This window comes from Acipenser ruthenus, chromosome 9 (genome assembly GCF_902713425.1).
Source record: "Acipenser ruthenus chromosome 9, fAciRut3.2 maternal haplotype, whole genome shotgun sequence".
Lineage (NCBI taxonomy): Eukaryota > Metazoa > Chordata > Actinopteri > Acipenseriformes > Acipenseridae > Acipenser > Acipenser ruthenus.
This window is the reverse complement of record NC_081197.1, coordinates 5,198,189-5,224,520: the sequence shown is the minus strand read 5'-3', so window position 1 is coordinate 5,224,520 and position 26,332 is coordinate 5,198,189. Positions and strand designations below refer to the sequence as shown.

The 26,332-nt window shown below is 38.2% G+C and overlaps 1 protein-coding gene across 9 annotated transcripts in view; it reads right to left on the bottom strand.

The window, feature by feature from the left end:
* The window catches only part of LOC117406892 (synaptotagmin-like protein 2), a 43,383-nt gene extending 19,569 nt beyond the window's left edge, over positions 1-23,814 (bottom strand). For 4 of the 9 annotated variants that reach the window (XM_059030917.1, XM_059030916.1, XM_059030918.1 and 1 more), the window contains exons 1-6: positions 23,704-23,813; positions 10,225-10,654; positions 7,523-7,674; positions 6,178-6,301; positions 2,503-2,572; positions 1,971-2,082 (exon numbers count right to left, since the gene is read on the bottom strand). In XM_059030917.1, the coding sequence (XP_058886900.1) occupies positions 1,971-2,082; positions 2,503-2,572; positions 6,178-6,301; positions 7,523-7,674; positions 10,225-10,325 (559 nt within the window). In that variant the 5' untranslated portion in view covers positions 10,326-10,654; positions 23,704-23,813. Of the gene's footprint in view, positions 1-1,970; positions 2,083-2,502; positions 2,573-6,177; positions 6,302-7,522; positions 7,675-10,224; positions 10,655-23,703 lie in introns of all 9 variants that reach the window. The other 5 variants (XM_059030915.1, XM_059030919.1, XM_059030920.1 and 2 more) reach the window with 3 other exon arrangements.
* Between the last annotated feature and the right edge of the window lie 2,518 nt (positions 23,815-26,332).

Here is a 26,332-nt window from a genome sequence, read left to right as displayed (position 1 = left end):
AATTTTTTTTTTTTTTAACCTAAATGGGATCTTAAATACCTTATGTTACACACTTGTTAAAAAGTCATAAAGTTCCAGGTTCTTCTGAAAACTTTGTTTTCTCTTCTGAATTTGAACCACAATGCAAAGAATATACAGATCAAGTGCAAAATACAGAGTTTGGATCAGTTAAAATAATAAAGTAAAAATAACAACATCTTCAATGACCTGAATTGTGAATGATCAGGCATTGCAAACGCAGATTGATGAATATGGTAGTTGTTAAGGCTGGAATGAAGGGTGGGTATGGTAGTTCAACCCTTGTAAAATCCCCAGTTGCTGCTAGCAAACATGCTGAGGTGTTTTAATAGGCTGTGCAGGAATTGGATTGATTTGTTTCTGTCACCAGCAGCTCCCAGTAATCTTATATGTTGGAGGATCACCTGGAAAATTCACAAGGGTGGTAACTGGAAAAGTACCGGAGCCAGAGAACTAATACACAGACAAGGCTTTTTTTTTTATTTCAGCCAATATTTTCTAGAAATAGGGATCCACTTCCCTTTAACACTGATGTTAAATTAACTTTACTTCGAATGAGATTTTCCCATAGCGCACACTGCCACTACTGATTGAATTTTGTAACTGAACATGGGTCTTAAAGGGGAAGTTTTCTGTACACCCCTAGCTAGAAAATAGCCCGTCAATTCTCATGGCCCGATACGTGTGAGAATATGGTAAACAATAACGTATTCAGAATATGGTTGACACTTCATATTGAATTCCTGTATATTCTCAGAATATTCTTTAAATTGTTTATTTCAGCTTACAAGCATGTTTTGGAATATGAAATTGGCAGTAGTTTATAAATGCAAATCTTCACCTTTAGAAATTCGAAAGTAGGTCAATAAATCAGGAATTCTCATTCTAGATAACATGTGCATGACATATGTCACTGCCTGTATTGCGATGGCATTGTGAATTTTTATAGAATATTCCATGTGAATTATTAGGAATATGCAGAATTGCCAAATTCTGAATACTATAAATACATCTCTTTATGTATTCTCAGAAACAGACTGCATGTATTCATACTGATAAGACAAGATTGAAATCAGTATCAAGATCTGTTCAGTCACAATAAATCATAGTCAGACTATGTGCCCCCACCCCAGTCCCCTACACACACCCACGCACGCACGCACGCACGCACGCACACACACACAGAAAGAACTACCAATATATACTGTTGCAAACCACAGGTAAGCCACCTAATAAAACGTTGCATTAAAAAAAAAACATACCAAACGTAATTTACAGTCCTCTACCACAGACTACAGTAAATACCACCGAGAAAGTAAAATGCCACGCAATTTATATGTGAATGTAGGGATTTAAGATCTCAAAATAGCAGTGCAAATGTACTTGTGTTTCATTTTCATAAGATAATAAAGACGTACATAAACTACCCCTTGTATACGCAGGCTGTTTCTGAGTTGTAGGTGCTGGCTTTTCTAATTGAAATGTAACTGCAGGATGACTACAGCACATCGTCATGTCATCTGGAATACATTTCTAACCCCACAGCTGCTATTTCTAGCAAAGCCGACAGTTTCAGTGGAAAGTCTATTGGTTTGGTAAAAATACAAATGCTAACTAAGGGTTTTCAATTCTGGCTTGCACAAATTAGAAAAAACAAAAATCTGAACCCAACACACACAAAAAAAAAAACATGGACCCACTTTCAATTACAGTGTAGTAAATTGGTATAAATAACTGCAAATGGCAGTTTTAAATCTTTAAATAGCGGAGCTTGGGAAAACAAATGGCAAACAGTGCACAGTGACTGCATATGAGTGCACAGGGCTGCAATCTGTATTAAGGGTTTTCCAATATATAATGGTGCATCGAATGGGAAATGAAACTGCAGACTGCTTTATCTAAGCGCAGATTGATGGTATATTAGATTTATTGAATGACGTAAATCAATTTACCCCCATTAGATGTCTCATGTGATGCCACTTTTCCGTTTGTTAATCTGCTGTCTCGTCCCTCGTTGAGGGCATCAGCTCTGACAGACGAATCGTTGAATGGATTTTGTCTTTGCTGAGAAAAAAATAAAAATAAAACAAAGATCAATTATATTGAAGCATCAAGACAGGACTAGCAACAATGCAGTAAGGGCTTCTTCAAGCATCACGAGGTGGTTCTTACCAGTTTAGCTTAGGTAAACACTGCTTTGATCAATTTAAGGTAAAAATACAGCTAATTGTGCTATACAGCAAAAGCATGGTATATCCAATATGTATATTTCCTTCTTACTTTCCTAATAAAAGAATCCCTGCTTAGTTTAGAGAAGATCCACAGTGGCACCATGCAGTACATGTTACGTGACACTTACAACTGTCAGGTGTCAAAATAAGAACTCTTGAATAATGAGGGAATGTCTGTACCAAGTTTATTCAATAGCTGCCGGAATCTAAACATGTGTGTCCTTTTGGGAGAACAGCTTGAAACGGCCCAAACCTTTACTGGGGACGGTGCTGCCTGTCTCAGTCTTTCTTGTTGGGTGGCGTTGATCTCACTGGCAATGATGCTAAAACAAATAGAAGGAAAACAAATTCAGATCTTAAAGCTTTTCATTTATTTCAATGTATTTGCACTTTATTTTAATTGGAGTTTTTAACGTCACTGTGAACAACAAGCTTACTGAGATTTTTAGATTTTAAAGTAGAGATGTTCGTTTTCTTATTAATGGTCAGTAATCTGTTTTCTAAACAGTTTGAAGTGATCTCCCAACCCTTGCTCTTTCAAGTCACTACATATTAACTGACCATTAACGAAATGTTAACTAACAATGAAATACATCTGCTCAGAGTAAATCAACAAAAGAGCTCCAGGATAGAGCACTGGAATGTTTAGAAGTATGTCTATCTCCCCCACCCTTTCTGAGAACACAGCCCTTAGAAAGGTTTCCCACAGTAAAAACCTAGCAAAGAGTAATAAAACATAGTGAAGGCATGGTAAAGCAAAGGTATGCATTGTAAAGCATATCGGGGTATGGGTATATTATTAAACATGGCAAACCAGGTTTTATAAGGGGCATGAGAAAAGCAACTGTCGTAAAGCAATCTAGAGATATTAAAAGACGTGCTGACACTTAGCAGCACACTCAGAGTCAGTAGGTGTTCCTAGAGTGCTGCTGCTTTTAAGTCCTGGCTGCTGTAACACTGTATCTGTACGTAACTCTATTACTGCTTGTATGCTGTATGAGGTAGGTCTGCAATGAAATTCACTCGTACTACTGCAGAAGCATGGCTCCTTGAGCCATGAAGAAAACTGGGTGTGGCCCTACTCTGAGATTATGACCAGCCTACGATTTCAATGAAAAGTGATAATTGAATCTGCATGATGATTGGGAGAGTTGTAAAAATATTATGAAAGATTACGAAAGTAGGATTTTAGCAAGTACACCTTCAATGCTCTGCACTCTACGTATTGGTAGAAATACAAAGCATCCATGCAAAAATTGACAGTACTGCAATTATGTGCCTCACAGTTTTAATGTATATTCAGTTAAAAGGAAAATAAAAGCATGTGAGTGCTTGTTTTTCTGTTTCAACTCATCGCTGACCTTTGAAGCAGCTTACAGTGCACTTGAAGCACATGGTACTCCTTTACATCTCGCTGATTCTAACACAGTAAACATGCTCATTTGTTCTGGCTTCATGAGAAATGTCCGCCCTTCCCCAATCTTAAACAAAAATGTGGCAGATTACCGAGATAGGAGCTGGGGCAGCCAGGACCCAAGCCGATAAAGAATGCACATTCAAGCTCCTCCTAATGAACAATTTGTTTGCAAGTAAAAAATAAAACAAGGGGAGAAGCTTTTTTCTTTTTCCTTTTGTTTTTTAAAGCTCCACATGTCAGCACTCGTGCTGATTTCATATATGTGGTTATATAAACATGCTTTTGTTGCAGTTATTAAGGTCTGGCTCGGGTGCCTGGTTGGGTTTGGGGTGTATTTAAGACCTGGAAAGTATTTTCTGTTTCTAGGTTTCAGTGTTAAGAACTATCGATGAATCATCCATAAATTAAACACTGAACTATAAATATACTACTGTACACAAACTTCTTAGTCTGGTATACAAAGATGTCAACAATGGTCTTTTTCAGTCAGTTCAGTAACTGATTTCTGGAAGATTCAGTTTTAGAACTTTCAGAACAGAATCCCTGCAGGTTCAGAGAGGGGCTGTTATTCAACAGTAAATAATATTCTAGTTGCATTTAGCTGCACACAGATTTTGTAATGTTTTTTTCTTCCCTTTTGGTTTGTTGTGGCTGTAGCTGTGCCATCAAATATCTTCTAAATATGTGGTGTTTTTTTCTGCTAATCTGTCAAAAAAATGCCTGAGTATGTTGACTCTATTTAATCTCTGTTTTACAGGCCTGTTGGCAGAATTGTGCTGACACGTGGGTGTGGTGCCTGTGTGCTTCTGAGCTTTGAGAATCCTGTTTGGTGTTTTTTTTTTTTTGCTAATCACACAGGTAAAGGCTCAAAATGATGTCATGAATGTTGTGTGGTATCACCTGTCTTCCCAGTAAAATGGAAAGTGTCTCTAAAGAAGATGCTGTGCAAGGTTACCTTAACTAAATATGCTACATGTCTTAAAACAATATTGACATTTGTTTAGTTGCCAAGGTGGAGTTTCATTTTTAAAAGGTCATATGTTTTACATTCTTGCATCTTGATTACGGGTGTCACTCCCTAAAACACCACCAATGTACTGGAAGCTCGATGCTATCATTGCCTATAATTCACATTATAAGCAGGGATGGAATTCAGACCCCTCTGCATGGCAGTTTTATCCATTCCAGATTTTACAATGAGATTTATGAGTATTGGTTAACCAGCTAATGAAGTTCACAGTAAAAGCAGGGATGATTCAAACTGCTACGGAATTGGCACTCTCTTTTCTGCAGCGAACCTGTGGAATTGTTTGTATACCTGTTGTTACTGTGTACCAAACACCCTCCATTACCACTTACAGTAATTGAAAATCATTTTGGCAAAATAGGATAGTATGTAAGGCAAGTGGGAAGGGGGTGGGTGGTGCATTGGTTGAATCCGCCAGTCTTAACTTACAGAACTACATTTTTTTTTTAAGAATGCCTAAAACAATTCAGTGAAAGCTTTGTTAACGTGGCCCAGTTTATCAATATTAGCTAGTGCCACCAGTAAATGATTCCTTCATACTGTACCTATATCTATTCATATACATTTTAGGTGACAGTGTGACTAATTCTCTCCCTGCTTCTCCCACACCTTTAGCAATGTGCTACCTTCATTCTCATGGCTGATTCTGTTATTTACTTAGCAGGAGTCACACAGTTCTAAGTATATGATCACTGAACATCCACACCTCAAATACACACACCTGAATAGAATGAAAAGCATGCTGGCGAGAAGGGAGGGAGCACCTAATATAATACAGTACAGTACAGCTGTAAATGTATTTCTTCTTTTTTCAGATTGTTTTCAGAACTGCTCTGAACTACTCAAGGCTCCTGTAAGAAGCTATAGATTCTAAAATGTACTTTTTTCCCTCTGGTGCTAGGCAACCGTGAGCCAGTTGACAAGAACCAGCGCCGGTATTAAATTGAACTGATTAACCAGGTGACAGAACTAAATTGGCTGGCTGACTGGCTATCCTGGTGGAAGGTCATTTTTTGTCTCAGCTTGCTCCAGTCACAATAAAGGCTTTGCCGCATTTCAAGTGTGGGTATCACTGTACTGTTTCTAGACAGAGTGGTAAAAGCCTGTTATTAATATTTTTCCTTTTGTCATCACACAGAAGCTCTGTCAGACTTCCCTTTCAGGCAACACAACCCAACAGTGATTGAGTATATTTTCTCATAATTGGGGGTTGGTCACCCAGGTTTAAACCGCTGATGTTTCACCTATGTATAAGGTAGCTCAAACTGTTGTATTCTGTAAACTGAAAAGGGTCACTTAAGGCGAAGCAAAAACATCGATTTGCAGTTACTGGGTTTCATTACCTTTTATTTAAGAATCTCAGGACAAATAATCAGCTGCACCTTAGAGGAACCTTATAGAAAGCCCAAGTGATCTGCACATGCCTGATCCTAGTGCCTGTGGGAACTGAAGCAGTTTGAAGGCAGAGTGAACGACGCTGTTACCTCTCTTCACACTCCTCCTCTTCCGGCTCTTCTACCAGGCCTGTGAGCTCTGGAGGAATGAAGAGGTCCTTGTTCACACTGTTCGACCAGCCTGGCCTCTCGCCTCTGCTCTGGCTCAGCTCAACTGCAATGTCAGGACAGAGAGAGACGCCAGCAACATTCACGTAAGCCGTACTCGAAGATGCATAAACAACCGCATCTACTAACTCCAAACGCATATACAGTGCATCAGTTCCTGATCATAGACTACACATGTATGCACTGATATACACACAGTAAAATCACAAGGAAATTTTAAAATAGGTCACCGATTACGAGAAATAGGTAGTCAAAGTGGAAAAATGGTTGTACATTTCTTCTAATTATGACCTACACCCATGTCACATCTTTTTACAGTGAAGACTTTTTTGCATGTATTACTTGGATGGCTTAAAGAAAACCCCTTTAGCAATTTGAATCATGCACTATAAACACTTTAATCACTGGCCGGTCATTCTTTATTGCCAACAAACACAGAGGAACAGACCCAGCTGAAATGTTTCTCTTCAGCACCGAACACTTCAGCAACCTACTATCAAAGTTAATGTAAGGTTACTCAAGCTGGATTTCCGTACTGCTGGGTGAAGTTAAGTTATTTACATAACTATGAAAAAATGTGATTTTCCTTTTTTCTTTTAAAAGTTGCAGAGCTTGTCAGCGGTTTGCAAGGCCACTAAAAGTTGCCAAGCTTTAAAAACCAAGCAGCAGGGCGTTTACATTCCTGTGGCAGTACTGAATACGATTTCCAGTGCTAGGTTAGGACCCCTTTAGAGACAGGATATGCTGTAATGGTGTCCCAAACCTCTTTTCATATCTATATTGACCAGATCATTTACATTAAGGTAATTATTTATATTTGGTTCTATTTATGTCTGCCACTATTATGTACCATTTAGGTATGCTACTGCTCTTTTCTATTTAGATATTTCACTGTTCTGTTCTATTTAAGTATTCTAGTTCTATTCTACTGTTCTATTAGGTACGCCACTGTTCTTCTGTTCTGTGTCATTCATAAAAACAAGATGAAATATTGGCATGAACTGCCTAATGGACTGCATAATGCATTTCTAGTGTGTATTAATTTTCATAACCAACATTTATGACAGTGAAGGGTGAAATATCAAAGCTGATTCAAGCAGCTGAGTGCTGGTTTCGGGAAACAAACTTGGCTTGGAGCTAAAAGAGAGATTTAGAAAGCTAAACAGAAAAAGGCAGCTTGCCCGTGAGTCACTTCTTCAGCAGTTTCCTCACAGAAGCGTTGCATTTGCTGAAGTGAAGTGTTTAGTGTGGGCAGTGCGACTCTTACACAGCGTGACTGGCTTTTTCTTCCTCATTGACGCTCGGATGATGTCTGCTCCGTGTATTTTGTCTCTGTGCCTCTGCGACTTGGCTTCGTAAAACCACTCGCCTGACATATACTTCAGTTTGTTGTTGTCCTCTTCATTTTTCTGTAATTTCCTAGAATAAAGTGAAAAACAAATATCACATTTACCGAACTGGCAAGTTAACATAATCAGTGTGCGTGCACATACTGTACAAATAAACCCAGAAAATATAGTGTGCTTGTGGGCTGAAAGTGAGTTTATCAGTAATTTCACCAGGCATGCAAAATCACCCATTTAGAAATGACATTAAATACAGTTAATTCCTTAATAAAGTATGCGCTCAAAGACACACAAAATACATATAATAGATTGCCTAGTCATCAAATGCTGTTATTTGGGTGGGGGGGTGGGGGAGTGGGATTCAGTCATATTTTTATGAATAAAATAAAGTTTAATAGTCATTAACTTCGTTAACACAAGATGACTTCCACTAATGACTTCAATTTGTAACCTGGCACCAAAGATATAAAAACACTGTGCAGCAAACAATACTGTATCAGTGCTCTTGATGTGCGTGTGGCGGTTGATGTTCAACCCATATGAGCTGTGGCGATGTTGTCACACTTAACACTCATTTGGGTCACGTTTAAAAAAAAGAATCCTGATTGACGTAACAGGACTGCATTTACATGGGCAAGATGTAAGAAATACATAACACATGTTTGTTTGTTTTTATGTATGTGTGCAAAGCTGGGTCTACAGACTGTGTTGCACAACATGGTGCACAACCAAGTTTGCAGGAAATCACACACAGTGCCACATCTGCCCCCTGCTTGCACATAGCAGGCAGCTGAAAAACCAGATAACGTGCTGGAAGAGCTAATCAGTAAGAGGATAAGTGCATTCACACAGGATTTCCTAGGACCTTATTAGTACGGGTGTTGCTTGTTTTCATGTTTTAATAAATTACAGGAAATAAACTTACATCAGAATCAAACATTAGGGCCATGGTATTTGCGTGCCCGATACACGTACATGACTATCCCAACTCCAATAACCTATCCAACTTGCCATGACACTGTATACCCTAAAGAGGAATTTATTGTGCAGCAGTGTGGAGTAGTGGTTAGGGCTCTGGACTCTTGACCGGAGAGTCGTGGGTTCAATCTCCGTGGAGGACACTGCTGCTGTACCCTTGAGCAAGGTACTTTACCCAGATTGCTCCAGTAAAAACCCAGCTGTATAAATGGGTAATTGTATGTAAAAATAATGTGTAAAAAATAATGTCATTAAATGTAAAAAATAATGTGATATCTTGTAACAATTGTAAGTCGTCCTGGATAAGGGCGTCTGCTAAGAAATAAATAATAATAATAATAATAATAATATTGAAGGAATTTCTTCTGGTTGATTTGAAAGCAAAAATCCATGAAATGCTGCTGCTCTGCATTGCTACTGCATTGCTATTGCTAAATGTATCAAACAAATCCACTGAGAACAACAAAGCAAAGACTGGGATCAACAATCAGCCCCTAGTTTATAAGAATAAGTTAAAATAATTATCCCCGAGTAAAAAAATGTCCAATTCTATAAAGAATAAAGGGGACATGAAAGAGAAAACAATGAGAGAGGGAAGTCATAACTAACCAAAGACAAAGCCGCATGATTTTCCTTTATGTATTGTTTATTTTGGCAATGCCCACAGAGTCGTCTAGTTTTCTGTTTGCCCAGGTCAAAAACCATACTGTATATTTTCGGAAGTTGTTTTCTGGGCATGTAATTATTTAAATGCATTTTCAATTCACATGACAAAAAAAATAATAATATTCCAGTCCACTACAATACCTCCTTGCGATCTCAAAGCCACTACACAGAACTGTAGCTGATATGGAATACCATCATAGAATCACCATGTTCTGTTTTTTAGGTCTCTGTACAAGACTCCTAAAATCCTTAAAGCTAAGCATCTTATTTAACCAGGAGCTGTCTAAAACAGAACCCACTCCAGCAGTCTGAGAGTTAACCCAAAAGAATGAGAGAAACTCTGTTGGTCATGTGAAGAAAGGTTAGTGCACAATTGTGAGAGGCCATGATGAATCTGTTTAACGCTAGTGTGAGTGAGCCCTTTATTGCATGAAAGTCATGTGATCTCCTTACGTGTGAAAGACATAAGGCAGCGCGTTGCCTTCATTGTATATTCAACGCTACGTTAAAAAAGATTAAATCCGTAATTATCGATCAGTAATGCATATTTCATTTGATAAAGTAACACATTGGGTATGTTTGCCACAGTGAAGTAGGCAATTTGCCTTCATAGTACAAATGGCTTAGAAGTCAAAGCTGTTGATTGTCAAAGCTGCTTATGTTTTACTTTATACCACAAGCGTGGGTATATCTAGCATGGGATACATTTTTGTTACTCCACTTAAGTGGAATAACATGCTTACCAGGACTCGTTTTGAATGTGTCTTTGCTTACATTCCAGTCCAGTGGAGTGCTGCTGACATTCAGGACAGAGCTGAGCTTTGGTAGTACAAACAATACTGCCAGCGATATGTGTTTTATAACAGCTTTAAAATTCACTATCCTCTATATACTTTCTGGGTAATGCGTTTACTGCATTTGGTATTCAGCACTGTGTTTCGCACAGCTTACAGAACGCGGGTATCGCTGTGATACTCACTTGATTCGATCTTCTTCCGCCTGCTTCAACGCTGCATCCCTCTTCAGCACCGTCATTATCATCTCCTGCTCCTCCTCCGTCAGATAACTCAAGTCAATCATCTTGGCTCCTTTTTCAAAAACTATCCAAACCCAACAGCAATGTTTACCAAAAGAAAAAAAAAAAAAAAAGTAATAAAAAAAAATGAATGCCTAATCACTAACAGTATGAATGAAAAATAAAACTCGTTGTGAATATGCCGTTTTTTAATAATAATGATTAGCCTGGGTGCTAGGAGGACCTCAAGCTAATGGGGAGGATTGGGTATGTGACCCCGCAATGTACTGTATGCCCCTATTCCATTCAGCATGCAGGTCACATGATCCATCCAGGGGGTCTCCGGCTGGCATCTGGGGTGTTGTGGAAGGGGCACAGCAGCAGCATACAGTATCTGCAAACAGGGAAACAGTTTAGTTCAGTTCTAACCAAACCTGCAGTTATCTCTCAGTGGTGTGCAACTGCATGGTACAGTCCAGTATGGTTTCTTGGTTTTGTATTCTCTCAATTAGCTCACATTCCTGGGCACTTTTATTTCATTAAATGAACGCCCAGTTTTGGGCACTCGCTTAAAAACAAAAGAAAAAAAAACTGGTAATATTTTAAAATCATGGCTGCAAAGCTACATCCACAACTTGCTATTTAAATAGTCTTGAATTTGTTTATTATCTAAATAGACAGAAAACTCACTGAAAAGAAACTTAAGGCACATTTATGTAGTTACTCTTATCAAAGTATACTGGCAATGTAAAATACATGTTCTTATGGGTAAAATCATTCAAGAACATCCAGATGTGGGGTATAAGTGATTCAAATCAACCCCAAAGTCCAGTAGAAAAACACTGGGAAAAAATCAGATTCTCTTATTTCCTTACAGTAGTGGCAAGGCTGTAATAAAAAAAGCTGTACATGCCTGTAGTTTATGTAGATTACCAGTGCTATTAAATCAAACTGGTTCACTCCTGCTAATCCTGCCTCGGTATTACAGGGGGGGAAGGAAATGAGCGTCTACTTGTAACAGGTTTCAAACAGCATTGAAAAGTCTTGAAAAAAAAGGGTAAAGAAGGATTTGACTGAAGCACACACTTTGTAAAATAGTACACATAACCCCTGACCCAAGTCACTACTGTACCTCAAACATGAAGGCTCAGATCAAAGGGAAAGTAGAAATTCAGAACAGAAATCAGGGTCTCCTCACTCTATAGAGTGTAATAAAAAGCATGAATTTATTATTAATAATAACAATAATAAAACACTATCCGAAAATAGACCTTAAAACTGTCCAGAGTAACCAGGCTTGTTAATAAAGATGTCTTGGGAGACAACAATATAATGCCCTAACCAATGTTTCTTTATACTTTAACTGTACCCTTATATAAATTCACTACGGTCTACCACGGTAAGAGCAAAGTGGAGGCATGGTAAAGCACAGGTACACATATCAAATCACACACAGGTATGGTAAATCACAGTAAAACCCACGGTTAACCATGGTAAAGCACAATAAATGCATGGGGGAAAAAACACAGTAAACTGGAAAGGGAAACTGCATAGTAATGTATGCGTGTGACAAATATAAGAGTCGACGCCATCAAAATAAATCAGATTTGTTACAGGCTTAACTAGTAACTAAGAAATGTGCTAATGCACCTAATTTCATGCTTGAGGAAGCCAACCCAGCTGAAGCGTGGCAGTGTTAACTACTAACCTATTTTCCGTCTCAGGATTTATTTGTGGATTTCGGTCCCTATTTAACAAAGCTGTTTACTCCAGGGGGAACAGGAGTTTCTTCTGAAAGGAAAACGCCTCAGCTGTGTCACAAAACACAGTTAGGAGTGCTATAGAGCAAGTCAGGGAGCGGCAGTGCACAGTACTTGTGCTTATTTTGACTACCTATTAACGTTCTAAGGTTAATACTGCAGGCCACATCTTTATTAAACCTGTGGTGTCAGACGGCAACAGTGTTTTGACTATTAACTGCTGAGTGACATCAGAGGGCAAAAGTTCTTTGACTATTGGCCAGTTTGGGGGCAATAGCACAAACTTTTGTTGGCCATGCACCCTAGAAAATAGCGTTGCAAGTTTCAAGGGTTTAATAATATGTACTGCTGTATGCTGTAGGAATATACTGGTTTGGGGTACATTTCCCTGCTACAGTGTTATTTACACCTTACACTGTAATTTGGAAGACAATTTATGGGAGAAAATTGTAGGCTTACGTACTAGACCTTTGAGGAAGCTAAAGTTTGGTGTAAGATTTACTGCTGTGTGCTCTTTTGGGTAAGTGAATTCCCTTGCAAGCATTTCAGAGACATTCTCTGCAAAAAAGCAAAGGTGTGGTTATGAATAATTACACAGGTGGGGGGGGGGGGGGGCTAGGGTTACGACAGGGTTCGCTCAGCTTGGGCAATAGAAATGATTTGCATGCAGGGCAGGAGTATAAAGAAGGGGATACTGTATTGTAACACTGTAACACCATCAAAATCTATTGTTTCCTTCAGCAGCAGCAGCCAGTGACTCTGCAAAAGGTATCGAGTTACCTGTCACAGAAGAGCCTTCCGCATTCCAGTGTTCTTACTCATTTTTAAACAGGCACTGGATTGGCATAGGAATGCACACACACTTTGTTTCTATTACATGGGCTTTGTAGCAATGCAGGGCTCGTCCTACATGTTATAAGCAGTAAGTGATTTGATCAATGTTCACCCCTCCGGGGATAAGTCAGCCCTTGGATTTTATTACAGCGTTTTAAAGCACTAGTTCATGCTCCTGGATTTCATGGCTCATCTGTTTTTAGGGTTAATCTCGACACAGCTGTAAATACAGTACTGCTGCAATTCAGGGTGATTCCCCACTCCTGTAAAATGCCAGGTACAGGTTGATCAAATCAACCCCTAAGTATCTTTCTTACATTTGGTGAAAGGCTGCCATTACTATACAGCACTGTTACTTTAATCTGATGGAACTACTCATGCTGTTCTGTGAAATCAGCATTTTAGGCCCTATATTGATGCAAGTGCAAAAAGCAAAGGAAACTTTTCTAAAAAGACTAAATTGTTTCAAGCAAGAACTAAACAGTTAAACTTGTTCTAGAAAAACTGCCTTTATATTTTGCACCTCCTTTGCTACCCTGGATGCACGCACACAATGTTGTTTGCTGTGTTTCCAGTCCTGACAGGTATACCAGGCAATTATTCCTACTTCCAACTCTGGGGAAATTACCACAACCAAGCCCCATCTCTGAGTTAATTCCCCAGCTTTACCAACAAACCAGAAGCCAATTCACTTTTTAGGGTGGATGACTAACTTTGCCTGCATGATAATAAAAAAAAATCTGTCTTTGTAAGCACACTGACCAGCATAAGCCAAGAACAAGCCCTTTTATGGGCAGACAATCTCCCATTCAGAAACCCGTCATTGACACCACATCCCTGAAGAGAGCAGGGAAGAAGAGTCTGAACATTGTTACACAGCTCTACACAGTTCAAAACAAACCCCAATGAAATTACTTAAAAAGCACTGGCACTGCTTTTGAAGCATGAGCTATGCTAAACTTACCACATATCCCATACTACATTATATATATATATATATATATATATATATATATATATATATATATATATATATATATATTATTTTTTAAGTTTTATATTCTGACCTACTTAGGGTGTCGCTACAAATGACATGTTTATTAATTGAATGTACTGTAGTTGTTGCCGACTGCTACATGTGTCGCTGTCTGGGAAAGAACAAACCTAACAATGCTTCACCGTGACTGTGCCCTCTTATTCTTTATAAACACAATTGCGATTTAAAATGGTTGCTTTTATGCAAATGAATGGATCAGATACTGAAAGGGGTTCATATCAGCAGGAAATGATGCAACCAACTGTATTGTAAACCCAACCCCTTTCCGATCCAATGCAAATATTTAAGGAATAGCCTGTGGACCGGTGATAAAAAATAAATCTGTCTGTAATTATGAGTAAGTCTCTGTTGACAGCTTGTATTGATGCAGACTCATGCATTTAATTTTTTGTCTTTCTTTTTGTTGGAATAGGTCCTCTGGGGAGTTTCTCAGCTTTCTAAATGTTTTCCTTCCCAAGGATATTTCTGGGCATGAAACTGTGAGCATTCGTCTAGTAGTAGAATCTTTGCAACTGTCCACAGTGAAAACAGGATCACCCTGCTTAAAGCCTTAGATTAGATAACAGCATGGAGCCGGTGGTCAATAATCCCCGGTGATTGAATATAACTTGTGACACAATGCTGTCAGTTGACTATCAGAAGACATTTGAATCGTGTGCCTTGTAAACATTTGATTGAGATTCCCACATAAAGGCTCCTTGTGCTGCAATCGAATTATTCTGACTTCACTCATGTACCAGGAACTTTAGTACAAAACAGCCTTTTTTTTTACTGTTGTTTTCTTTTTATTTTTTTTTAACAAAATAAACTTTAAAAACCCATAACACTGCTTTGCCTGTCACGGCAATCCATAAATCAGTTAAGTAAAATACCTAAAATGTTTTTTCTGGAAATCGTATATACCGCAAACTAGAATGACATCGTTGTGAGCCTCTGGGGAGAGAGGATGATTTATATTATTCCCCTCAGGGTTACAGCATCCTTTGTTTCCATACTGGGTGAAATCTACTGTCTCACTAGAGGTGATTCTCCCTGAGTAATCTCTTTACAGTAATTCCGGTTAGGTAATGTGCTTTGTACATTTGTACCGACTATTACCAGCTATGTATTTTTTCCCCCATTTTCTGCTTGATGCCATTCTCCTACTTTATTTTGATAATCTGTGTTATGATTTGCTTCTTCTGTGTTGAGCCTATTCACAGAGCATTAGCATGTGAGTTATATAAAGAGTTCTTGAGGTTTCAAAAAATTACGAAAAGGAGTGTCCTATTGTTTGTGACTGTACAAGAACAATGGAGCAGTTTCAGAAGTAATGGATGGCTTATGACATTAAAACATTACTAATTAACTGGTCTGTATTGTCTGTGCTTGAGGTACTGTATCTTGCCTTTATGTGACTTTTAAAGTTTTCAGTGCATTGAGTTTCTGTGAAAGGTGCTTTCAAGACAAAAAACATTCAACGGGGTGTGAAGTCTCAATGCAAGCTAAAAGAACGCACACACTTTCAAGAATATACAGTAGAGGGTTATGAAATACCGCAGTGCGCACAGTGTGGTGTAAGGAGAGCAAATATTGACCTTTCTGAAGTTATCGTGCTTTGTTGGTTTTGACATTGTACTTATTCAAGAGGAACACAAAGCCTGTCAGTACCACTTGTTGACAGAAAAGGAGGAGCCCCATATATTTTCATGGCAGCCTCAACCTTTTATCATACATTACTGTTCTTCAGACACCACACATATCATTCTTCACAGCTCAGGTATTTTGTACTCTAACTACACCAAGTAATGCATGTGCTTTCTGTATTTCTTTTTTTAATAACTACAGTAGTTCCTTTACCCTTATATTGTGCAGTATAAGCAACCTGCCCCCTCCCCCAGGCATCAATTATATCTGCAATTATCACATTTAAATCACCATGAACAGTTTATGATTAATCTAATGAATTCAATTAAACCTTTCATTTACAGTACAACTGTACATGAAAAAAAAAAAACTTTCAAAGTATGAATTTTCATGACATACTGTAGCATGTGATAATGTACATTCTTCTGAGTACTTAAGCCTCTCCTTATATGGTATAGAATGTGACAGACTCTAACCAGCAACAGCATTTCGACTGAATGAGTTTCCCAGACCCACAGAAACATTGCAAGTTTTATCGATTTCATTCTCGAATAATCCAAATTAAAATTTAAGATAAACATGCAATATATATTTACAATTTTGAGTAGTTTTTTAAGGGTATGGATTACTAAGAACCCCTCCAAAAATTATAAGTTTTACACTAATTGATGTTGAGACCATCTAACTGTCCTAAGACCATAGCTAGCCTACCAGTAATTGTACTGCAGTAGTATAGATATGCATTCGTTACTGGTTTCCTAAAAGAAGTGTTGAATACAGAGGCCATTAATTGGAGTCAGCCTGCCACCTGGGATATAATTACCCACTGCTGCAGTGTCTGGAGACAAGATCTGCAAGTCCCTGATTAAACCTTTTAAATAAATACATTCATATAGATATGAAACTAAATAATACTTGTATTCCATTGGGGCTCGGCGACAGATAAGAATTAAATTCAATTCCATTCAATTCCAAGCTTGAAGTATCCAGTGAAAACATTGTGGGGAACTGAATGACAATTCACTGCTAAAGTTATGATTGACACACACACACACACACACACACACACTTCCATGAATGTTCCCAGAGCTGCTCCTGTTCGGAAAAACAAACAGATACTTCCCATCTACTTCAGGTACAGTATGACATGCCTCACCAACCAGTAGAGAGAGCTGGTCACATGGTCTTACTGCTTCTATATGTCTTGAACAACATTATTTTTATGGATGCTGTGTGGGTTAATGAGTGATATCGCATCACTCTTTCCAGGGATGGAAATAAGACTCCCATTGCATGGCAATTTAATCCATTCCTGGTTTTACCATGAATTTAATTAGACACACCTGAGCAGGTTACCTATACACGGTGGCTAATCAAGCTTGTAGTAAAACCTCGAATGGTTGAAACTGCTATGCAATAGGAGTCTTATTTCCATCCCTGACTTTCACACACAGCTTTCTATAAAGGTGAGCTGTGCAAAGGGGTAAGGAAACAAGAAAAGCATCTTGTTGTATTGTGTTGAAAAAGACTCAAGATGATAAAACCTTTTTTATTTTTACAATTTCTCCAAAAAGCACAAAAATGAAGCTGCTGTATCCTGACTGAACACCAAGCGCTAAGAGCAAGCACATATTTATGAGCAGCTCACTGTTTGAAAATGCCTCACGCTGTCTAAAAGCACAGATTTACAGACGTTAGAACCAACACTGGCCAACTTATCTGGTGCCGAGATGAAAGCACAAAGCAAGCATCCCTGTGGGCATGATGCAAGAGAAATGACACCTGTTCATACAGCCAGATGAACAATGTGATGGAACATGGCTGAGAGAATCATAGGTTCAGTGACAATGTGAAGTTGCCTTTACAATCCGAAGCTTCCATCTTAAATGATTTGGAGACACAGAAGCAGCAGCAGCAGCAGCAGAGGGATATGCAGTACAAAAATATAAACTCCTTCCAAAGGGATGCTTACAAGGAAGGACTCTGGAGATGAGAAGTTCTACTGTTATCTTACGAAGCTTCAATCACTGCTTAAGATTTTAAAAACAGATCACAAAAAATGAGGGTTTGTATCTGGATTTAGGCGGATCTCTCTCTCTACAACAGACACAAATAGATACACCTTCTGTAGGTACTGTAGCACACACTGTCGTTTAAATGGGCTTGCACTCACAGTATTATATCTATTCCATTGAGCCAAGAATGGGACTCCCATGTGTTTAATCCATGTCTGTCTGTAATAATATTTCAAATGTAAACAGATATTGTAATGATTTAAGAGGTGTTTAGTTTCACCACCGTTTAGATTAGAGGTAGGCAACCTTGACTCTTCCATTGCAGTCCACAACAGGACTTTGTTTCAGACAGTTCCTTCATTATTTAAAGTCTTGCAGGGGTACAGAATAGAAGAGCAAAGGTTCTCTGAACAAAACCTGAGTACCCATAAACAAGGCACACAATCCCACGCTATACAAACATCATTAAAATGAACGCAAGGTCTACAGTATAAAGGTCCCAAAAGGTAAACAGTTCCAGTAATGTTCTACTTGTCAGCACGGTTTACAAACACATTTTTATTATCTGTTATCCTATTCTGTCCAGAAACAAAGAAGGCAAGTAATTAAAGGCAGAGAGAAATGAGCAAACACAGCAGCGCTTGCAAATCTCATGATAACCAAATGAGTGGGTTTGACTTTGGCTGCACGAAAATAGCTGATCAAAAGAGACCTGTTTTACACATAGGTGTTCCCAGTAACTGATACAACACAAGGGTTTGCTAAGCCTTGTATGTGCACATGCTCTACAGGTCAGTATCGTTACAAATCCCTGCAGGTATATTTTTATAAGGTTTCTCAAGTCCATTCTTGACCTTCAGAGCTCAAAAGAATTAACATCACTATCAGCTCCTGGAAAAGCTTCAAGATCCACTAAAGTCTTTCCGATCTGATAAAGAACATAAACAAGACATCAGTCTGAATGTCTGCCATGTGTTTGTATCATCCCATCGGAAGTAATGAACATGCTTGAGACGCAGCAGAAAACTGAACAGCGGGGGCAATTCATAAACCCACTTACTCCAAAGTGTCATTAGCACTTTTTTTTTCTGAAAGGACGAAGAACAACCATTTGAGTTCCAGAACTTAAAAAAACAACCTAGGACTTTAACTCAAACCCTTTTTTTAGTTGTGTGACACTGACTGGTGTTTCAGTGATTCAAATGGAACTTTGGAGTACATACTGTGAATTCTATCCATTGTTCTGACTCTGCTGGTTAGAACCAAAGGTTTAATAATCAAAACTTAAGGTTTTGCTCTGGGATTCGTTTCCCCACAAGTTTACCATGGTGCAATTGCATGGGAATTGTGCCGTTTCTACAGCATTCCCCATACTTCGCCATAGTCTGCTATGTTTTTATACCACGCTTAATGATACATTCATTCTCTATGCTTCACAGTAAGCATTTCTTGGTAACTTGGTAACTGTGCACAATTCAAATGATTTTCTATTGATTATTTATTGAAGTCATCTGAAGGTGAGGTGGTGAAAGGTAGTAACCCACAGTCAGGAGTTTATGGGTGACAGCAAGGTTGAAACAATATCACTGCTGTATGAAAACAACTAAAAAGACAAAAATATGTGTTTACAATTAGCAAGTGGTCCATCCATGCCAGCTACAACTACAACTGCAATTATCAGAAAAAAGAAAGAAAAATGAATCTGCATATGGAGAAGCACAAGAATATTTGATAACTCGTTGACTGTGTGTTCTAGGTCTAAAATAAAGACTTGCATTTTATTTAAACGTACAGTACACTGGTTTCTTACCACTGTCTGATCACAGGGTGTCCACCATTCACTAGATGGCTGGGGGATTGTTTGTATGTTTTTTATTTGCATTGCCAAAAGAAAAGCATTTACACATAAATATAAAAAACAACAACAAATGACAATGCTTCAAGTTCAGTAGATCAGTGATTCTATTTATTCCACACAGAGCTGTATCTGAAAGAATGTCTTGGATTGTAAACAGAAGATCATAGGCACCATCTGACAGAATCTTCTGGGGACAAAGCAGCATGCATGCATAGCCCACTGGGTAGGATTACCTTTACAGGCACTGCTGTGTAATCTACTGTAGCTCAGAGGCCACGCTGCATGCTTTGTGACTGGTAAATCAGGTTCAAAACCTGAAAAGGAATTCTCACCTTTCCAGAATTCCACTACCATTATCAAACACATTCTTTTGAGTTATGCATGATTTATATCAAGGTTGTGTTTAATTATATTAAAAAAATAATAATAATATAAACAGGGCACATTTTGTTTTATTGGTTACCACTAAACAGGTGGAGGTTATAGTATTTCCAGATGGATAGTTAGTTATAAGTTTACTGCAGCTTGATGTATTTAACAGCAAAGTGGGCAATACCCTCATTACTGCTACAGCAGTGTTAGTTTTTATTGATTGCCTTTTCTTCTTAAACAACCAGCTCTTCAACTACAATGGCCAGCTAAAAAACAGCACAGGACTGCAGGGGTTTCTGTTACAAGCAAAATGTACTTTTCTGTGAGAAATTCCCCTCGCGGTGCAGTTTGAAATGAAAGATGAGTGCAGTATTGTTACCACAGTGTATTCAACATTACACATTCCATACCAGCACGCAGTGCTCAGAACGGGTTATGCTGCTATCGCTTGTAGTACTGTAATCTTCTAAAGTTTCTTCAGTACAGCATGCTGGTATGGTAAAGGTTCCTCGTGGTGTTTTAGTGGATTTGGCTGTCTTTGGCAGAATCGTATTTTATAACATTTCCCTTTTAGAGCTTTCATCTAAATCTCAGATTTCTGCCTTCTCTGCTCCCTTAACTGAAACAATGAAAGACACAGTTCTGTCTATCCAGATGAAAAATGTATCTTTTTGTTTGTTGGTAGTTTATAGAGCTATGCGGTGAAAGAAAAAGGGGAGAACTGAAACATAGCTTAGGTAAGCAGCTATTATACAGTATGGCTCTATTACAAATGTAGTGGCATAAACCCTTTAGTTGTAATAGAATTCCTATTTGAGGAATCAAGCTATTCAAATCCTCTTATTATAGTATATTGAAACAAGACTAAAAAACACAGTTTATTTAGAAAACCCTGAAGCAGAAGGAGCTTTAACTGTTTTACTTGTTGATTCAAATGTTTTGTAGTGTAGCATTGTTTCATCTGTACATCTATCTATCTATCTATCTACCTATATATATACACACACCTTCAACACTCCAGGTTCTAAAACATACCGGTACTGCATGTACACTGCTTCATGGAGCACGACTGCACAATTACAGTACTAAGCAGCGCATATCCGATTAGAGCTACTTCTATCATGAGAGACTCAATTACAAGAAATAGATTAACACAGAAATCTAAGATAACATCAACAAGTATTCAGAGCATGCGTCATCAGTACTGTCTCTCCATGCTGCTGCCATATATTTCTAATTTAAAAGCACGCAGTGTTCGCCACTCTAAAGGGACATATGACATCTACAGGCTTGAGACATGCAGGCTGACAAGGCTGCTTATCTTGCAACATGAAACTAAGACACTTGCAGAAGGCATGCGGTGATATTTCTCATCTGCCTAGTGATGGGGAGGAAGCTTAACATGTCCTTACAGCTAAAACAATCTAACGAGAAGGTAAATAAACAAACTGGCCAGCAAAGTGTGCTTTCTGGAAAGCTACTGCTCTGGCCAAAAGTTTTGCAGCACCCTATTGAATGAACTCATTTTGCTTCATAAAGTCGAACGAAACCTGCTAATGTTACCTTAACATATTGAATTACATACAGCTTTGTAGTTTTCCATATACTTAATGAAAAACTGACAGAAATTGAAAAATGTGGCATATCGAAATACTGTACTACTGTTAGGGCTTAATATCATTGTGTAGTTTCTTTGATTACATGATGTTAAATAAAATACCTAAATTATGTTCAGATAGTTTTATGTCTCACTCCTAAAATTCTAGGTGATGCAAAGCTTTAGGTCATTGCTGTATAATGGTATAGTGAATAGAAACCATTATATGTGTACAATTGACATGCTTATGCAACTATAGCATACATCAAGACACCTTTCTTAATCTCCATCGGGTATAATGCTTGGTTATTAATGCTCATTTTAAAAGGACAGCAGGCTCAGCAGTTCTTAAGCCTTTGATTTCTACAGGGCTATCCGTGTCTTCTTAAGCAACATGTTTCTTTGCTGGTTGAAGAGCTTGTCAGTGCACGAAAGCCTCCTCCTCCTCGTTAAGGAAACCTCAGCTCGATGTTTGTTCACTTTCTACATTCAATTTAAGTCATGCCAGACACAACCAGCAGGTCTGATCACATCAAGTGAGTCACCAGGAAGCAAAACGACTGAAATTGCACTGAAACACCCAATGCATGCTTTCCGAGTCGCCTGAATTATATTAAAAACGCTTAGTTAAACAACTTCCTGCAACGTACCTTCACACTGGGAGCTGTTGAAGAGAACAAAAGCTGAGTATTTCAATGATCTGCTAAAAATGTGGATCAAAATACTGACACCCTTAAACTCTCATGAGAAACTGTTTAGACTGTGTTTTAATGCGTTTAGTGATGGTAATGAGATCATCCATGGTGCTACTGTTTTGATTTTGAAATCAGAGCTCAAAAGTAATTATAGTTCTGCCAGCAGCACAGAATACACAGGATGTGGCCACTTTACACTATATAAGGCCCAGGGCAGTAGGCTGTTACATCATAAAATAGGCCTACATTGTAAAAGTGGGTGTTTGCCCTCATAACAGTTTCCCACAATTAATTTTGCATGGTATTTTGCTTTCCCTGGTTTGCCAAGTTTTTGATTGCCTCGCTGTGCTTTACAAGGCTTACCTAGCCATGCATTCACTATGCTTTATTACACTTTGCTTATGCATTTTACAATGGGAAACTTTTATCAGGGCGACACCTTTGAGCACCTGTATCACACGATGCAATTGCCAACTGTCCAAAGGAATAACTGAAGAGTGTAAGTAAATGACTGACCAGGGAAGACGACTGTCACTACACTCCAAAAATAGAAACTCTGAAAGCAGGAAGTTGCCATGTCCTATCAGGATGAGCTATCACTTCATTTAAAGTGGACCCTGTAGTATCCATGACATCTTAATAAGGGCGAAATACAATGGCAAAAACTTCCAGTAAAAGAACACCTTCCAGTACTCTTGTCAGCTCCTGGATCGCTGAAGTGGGTGTGGACTTTCTCAACCCCAAACAGGTATGACAAACTGACTGCAAATAAAGTCATGGCAATGCAACTGGTGGAAGCTGTGGACCACATCGCTATATTTACAATCATCCAATATTCATGAAATAAGCAAATACAGTAAGCAGGCAGGATTCCTGAATGGCAATCGTTTAACTGTAACGTTACTGTTGTTATTACAAGTGGTCTTATTACAGTTATTGTTAAATGAAAACATAGAAAGGAATAATGCCATGTAACACAGCACACCGACATCATTACCCCGATAAGACTACTGATACGGTTACAACAATACAATACTATTCACACAGGAAGACTTGAAAAGTGATGTAAAGTATTACCATTTCATTAATCCTCATTATTTTATCAATCGGGTTATAATGTATGTTTGTTCAAAATAAACGATTACCGTTTCAATTAAATAAAACACAACGAGTTTACACATAGCTGCTGTTAATCGAAAGTATTAATTTACTGTTCTGTATATCTGTGCGTAAAACGATGCGTTTCGAGAACAGGATCGATCAGAATCCAATACTAGCTACCCCCCCCCCCCCAAAAAAAAAAAATACTATTAGCACCTTTCACAAGCAGCCACAGTTGTTTAAAACTTGTATTAATGATCTTTTCCACACCTGGTTGTTATTATAAACCAGTGTCCAAAGACTCCCCCTGTCCTGCCGGTTTAAGTCTGGATAGTTGCATTCATGTTACGACAAGCAGCGTATTATTTTTTCACACACAGAGAACATCAACGTAACTATTGTTAACATGTTCCGAAATGTGACTTAACCTACTTAAAGAAATACAGTCTACATCCACGTAAAAAACATGATACGTTCCCAGGGTTTTTCTATGTCCACGGATGAAAAGTACAGTAAAAGTTTACTTACCTCCCTACGGGTTCTGCCTGTCCTTATCAGCTACATTGAGGGAGGTTGATTAGTACGGCGGAGGCTGACTCTCAGCCGGCTGGGTTTGGCTTCGACTGACTTGCATCAAAAAGAGGGAGGTTTTAGTACTCGGCTCACAAGGGCTTTGCCAACCTACCTTAAATTACAAGCAAAAGAGAAGGAAGGAGTGGTGGTGTGCTGTGCACAGACATATACAAACACCCACATAACGGGAATGAGATAGATAGCTGGAAAATTTTGTATAGCAGTAAAAAAATAAATAAAAAAAAAAAAAACTCAAGCTATTTACATAACCATGCACATACTGTAATTGCATGCTTTGTTTTAGACATTAGTTACTGTGGGGAGATACTGCATGTTATTATTACTATATTTCCTGTTGGGTTTTATTATTATTTGTTTATTTAGCAGACACCTTTATCCAAGGCGACTTACAGAGACTAGGGTGTGTGAACTATGCATCAGCTGCAGTTACTTACAACAACATCTCACTGGAGAAACAGAGCACAAGAAGGTCAAGAGACTTACTTAATAAGTTAGTGAGTGAGCCAGGAGTTGAACCTGCGACCTCCTGGTTAGAGGCCCCTTTTCTGTAACCACTGGACCACACAGCCTCCTTTACTGTATGTCCTGCTCAAGCATACTATACTTATATTAATAGAAGGCCAGGGGCTATTCAAATGAAACTGCATTTATTTCGTAAAAAAAAGAATAATAATAATGTTTTAATCATAAATCATTACCATTTAAATCTGATTTTTTAAAATAATCTATTTTATACAAATATGTTTTTGTTTTGTTTTTATTTGCACAAATGTAAACACTTTAAAAACCAGAGTGGTCATGCTAATTCAAGATAAATGACTCTGATTGAAGAGCAGGTTAATCTGTTTTAAGGAAAAAAAAAAAAGAAAAACAACAATTTAAAGTCTCTATTGTAAAATTCACATGTTCCTGTTCCCCAGCTCACCAGCAGTTGCTGGAAATTTCAGGAGGGGTAACATAAAACAATACTGTGCATCCCATTTTGCCTGTGCTTCACCGAGTTTATTCATTTTTATTTGCATCCTAAAGCATTCCTTTTATCCCATATATGTTATTAAGCACATTCAACACAACAGTGTTGACTGAAAGCAGAAATTCCATAGTAATATTCTCACATCTACACACAAGTACAAAAAGATCGCATACGTCACACCCAGTGAACGTAACCCAATCTCAAACATACAAACAAATAAGCCACATGCAAAAAAGAGCCTCTCCACATAGACACAGCACAGTTACACTTTGCAACAACAACAAATAATAATTTGCAGCCACTGACCACCCCTACTGTACCAATAGAAACACAAGGATCATGCTGGAATCAAGCAAGACATGCAGATAGTTCACACACACGTTTAAAGCAAGCATTATGCAAGGATGATACAAGGATAAAGAAGCATTTCACACAAAATCCCAGGGTTACACTTGGTCGATGAATCAGTTTCACACAAGAGATTTCAACTACATGGATTATGCATGTTTTTGTGCCAGGCATGCATTAAATATTTTCTCATCCTTGTATTATCTGGCCGTTTTCACAAAAAGCCAGGCTTGTCTGCATTTGTGAGCTTTTAACCTCATCTCATCTCACCGACAGGGGGCAGAATCCGTAACAGCAGTGTATCACACAACACTGCCTTTTTAAGAATTTTGCTGCAATTACAGTATTTTGCCATGGAGTGGCACTGTGTGCTTAGTTAAAATCAAAAGGACCACAATTGTAAAATGCCCATATTCAATTTATATTGAATACCTTATTGGCCTGAATGGCAGTGCATAAAACAAGATGTCCACTGAGAACTGTGTAGAAAACAAGCAGGGAAGGGAGCAGGGTGTCTGTCTGCTGTAGCTCAAGAACATTTCAAATGAAATGGGTAACCACATTCACAGGGGCCCAAGACAGCAACAAACAGGCGCCACTATGCTTCAAAAATCCAACCACTTTAATGCCAGGTTGGCGTGTTGTAAACAAATTGCCAGTTGTCAGAATGCAAATGGTCATTCATGTCTTTCCTTCTTAAAACTCTCTGCAATCTTGGGAGAGGCTTTTGGTTTGTGTTTTGGCTTCAGATAATCATCACATTAGCGGTTTTCTATAAATAACCCAAGGACCAGGGTTTATAGAGGGGTAGGGAACACACACTACACTGTATGTATCATTACAAGAAGGAGTAATGTTTTTTTTTTTATTATTCATATGTGATTTCCTCATTTCCTTGTGATCCAAAGCCGTTTCCTTCATGATATTCCCGAAACAAACCCAACAGCAAAAAACAAAGAAACAAAAAAAAACATTCTATCAAAATTATTTTAAAAAGAACCCCTTATGGAACAAACATATATATAATATATGGTAGAAAAGTATGATCCTTATATTTTTCATATATAGAAATTGGCCCCTTTTTATATATTTAAAATATATGGGATATAAATTATATGGGATATTAAAATATATTTTAGTCTGTAATCCAGATATTTATTTTATATGTTGAAAATATATGGTGCACCATATATTTTCATTAGTCTGTAATTCATATAAAATAAATATATGGATTACAGACTA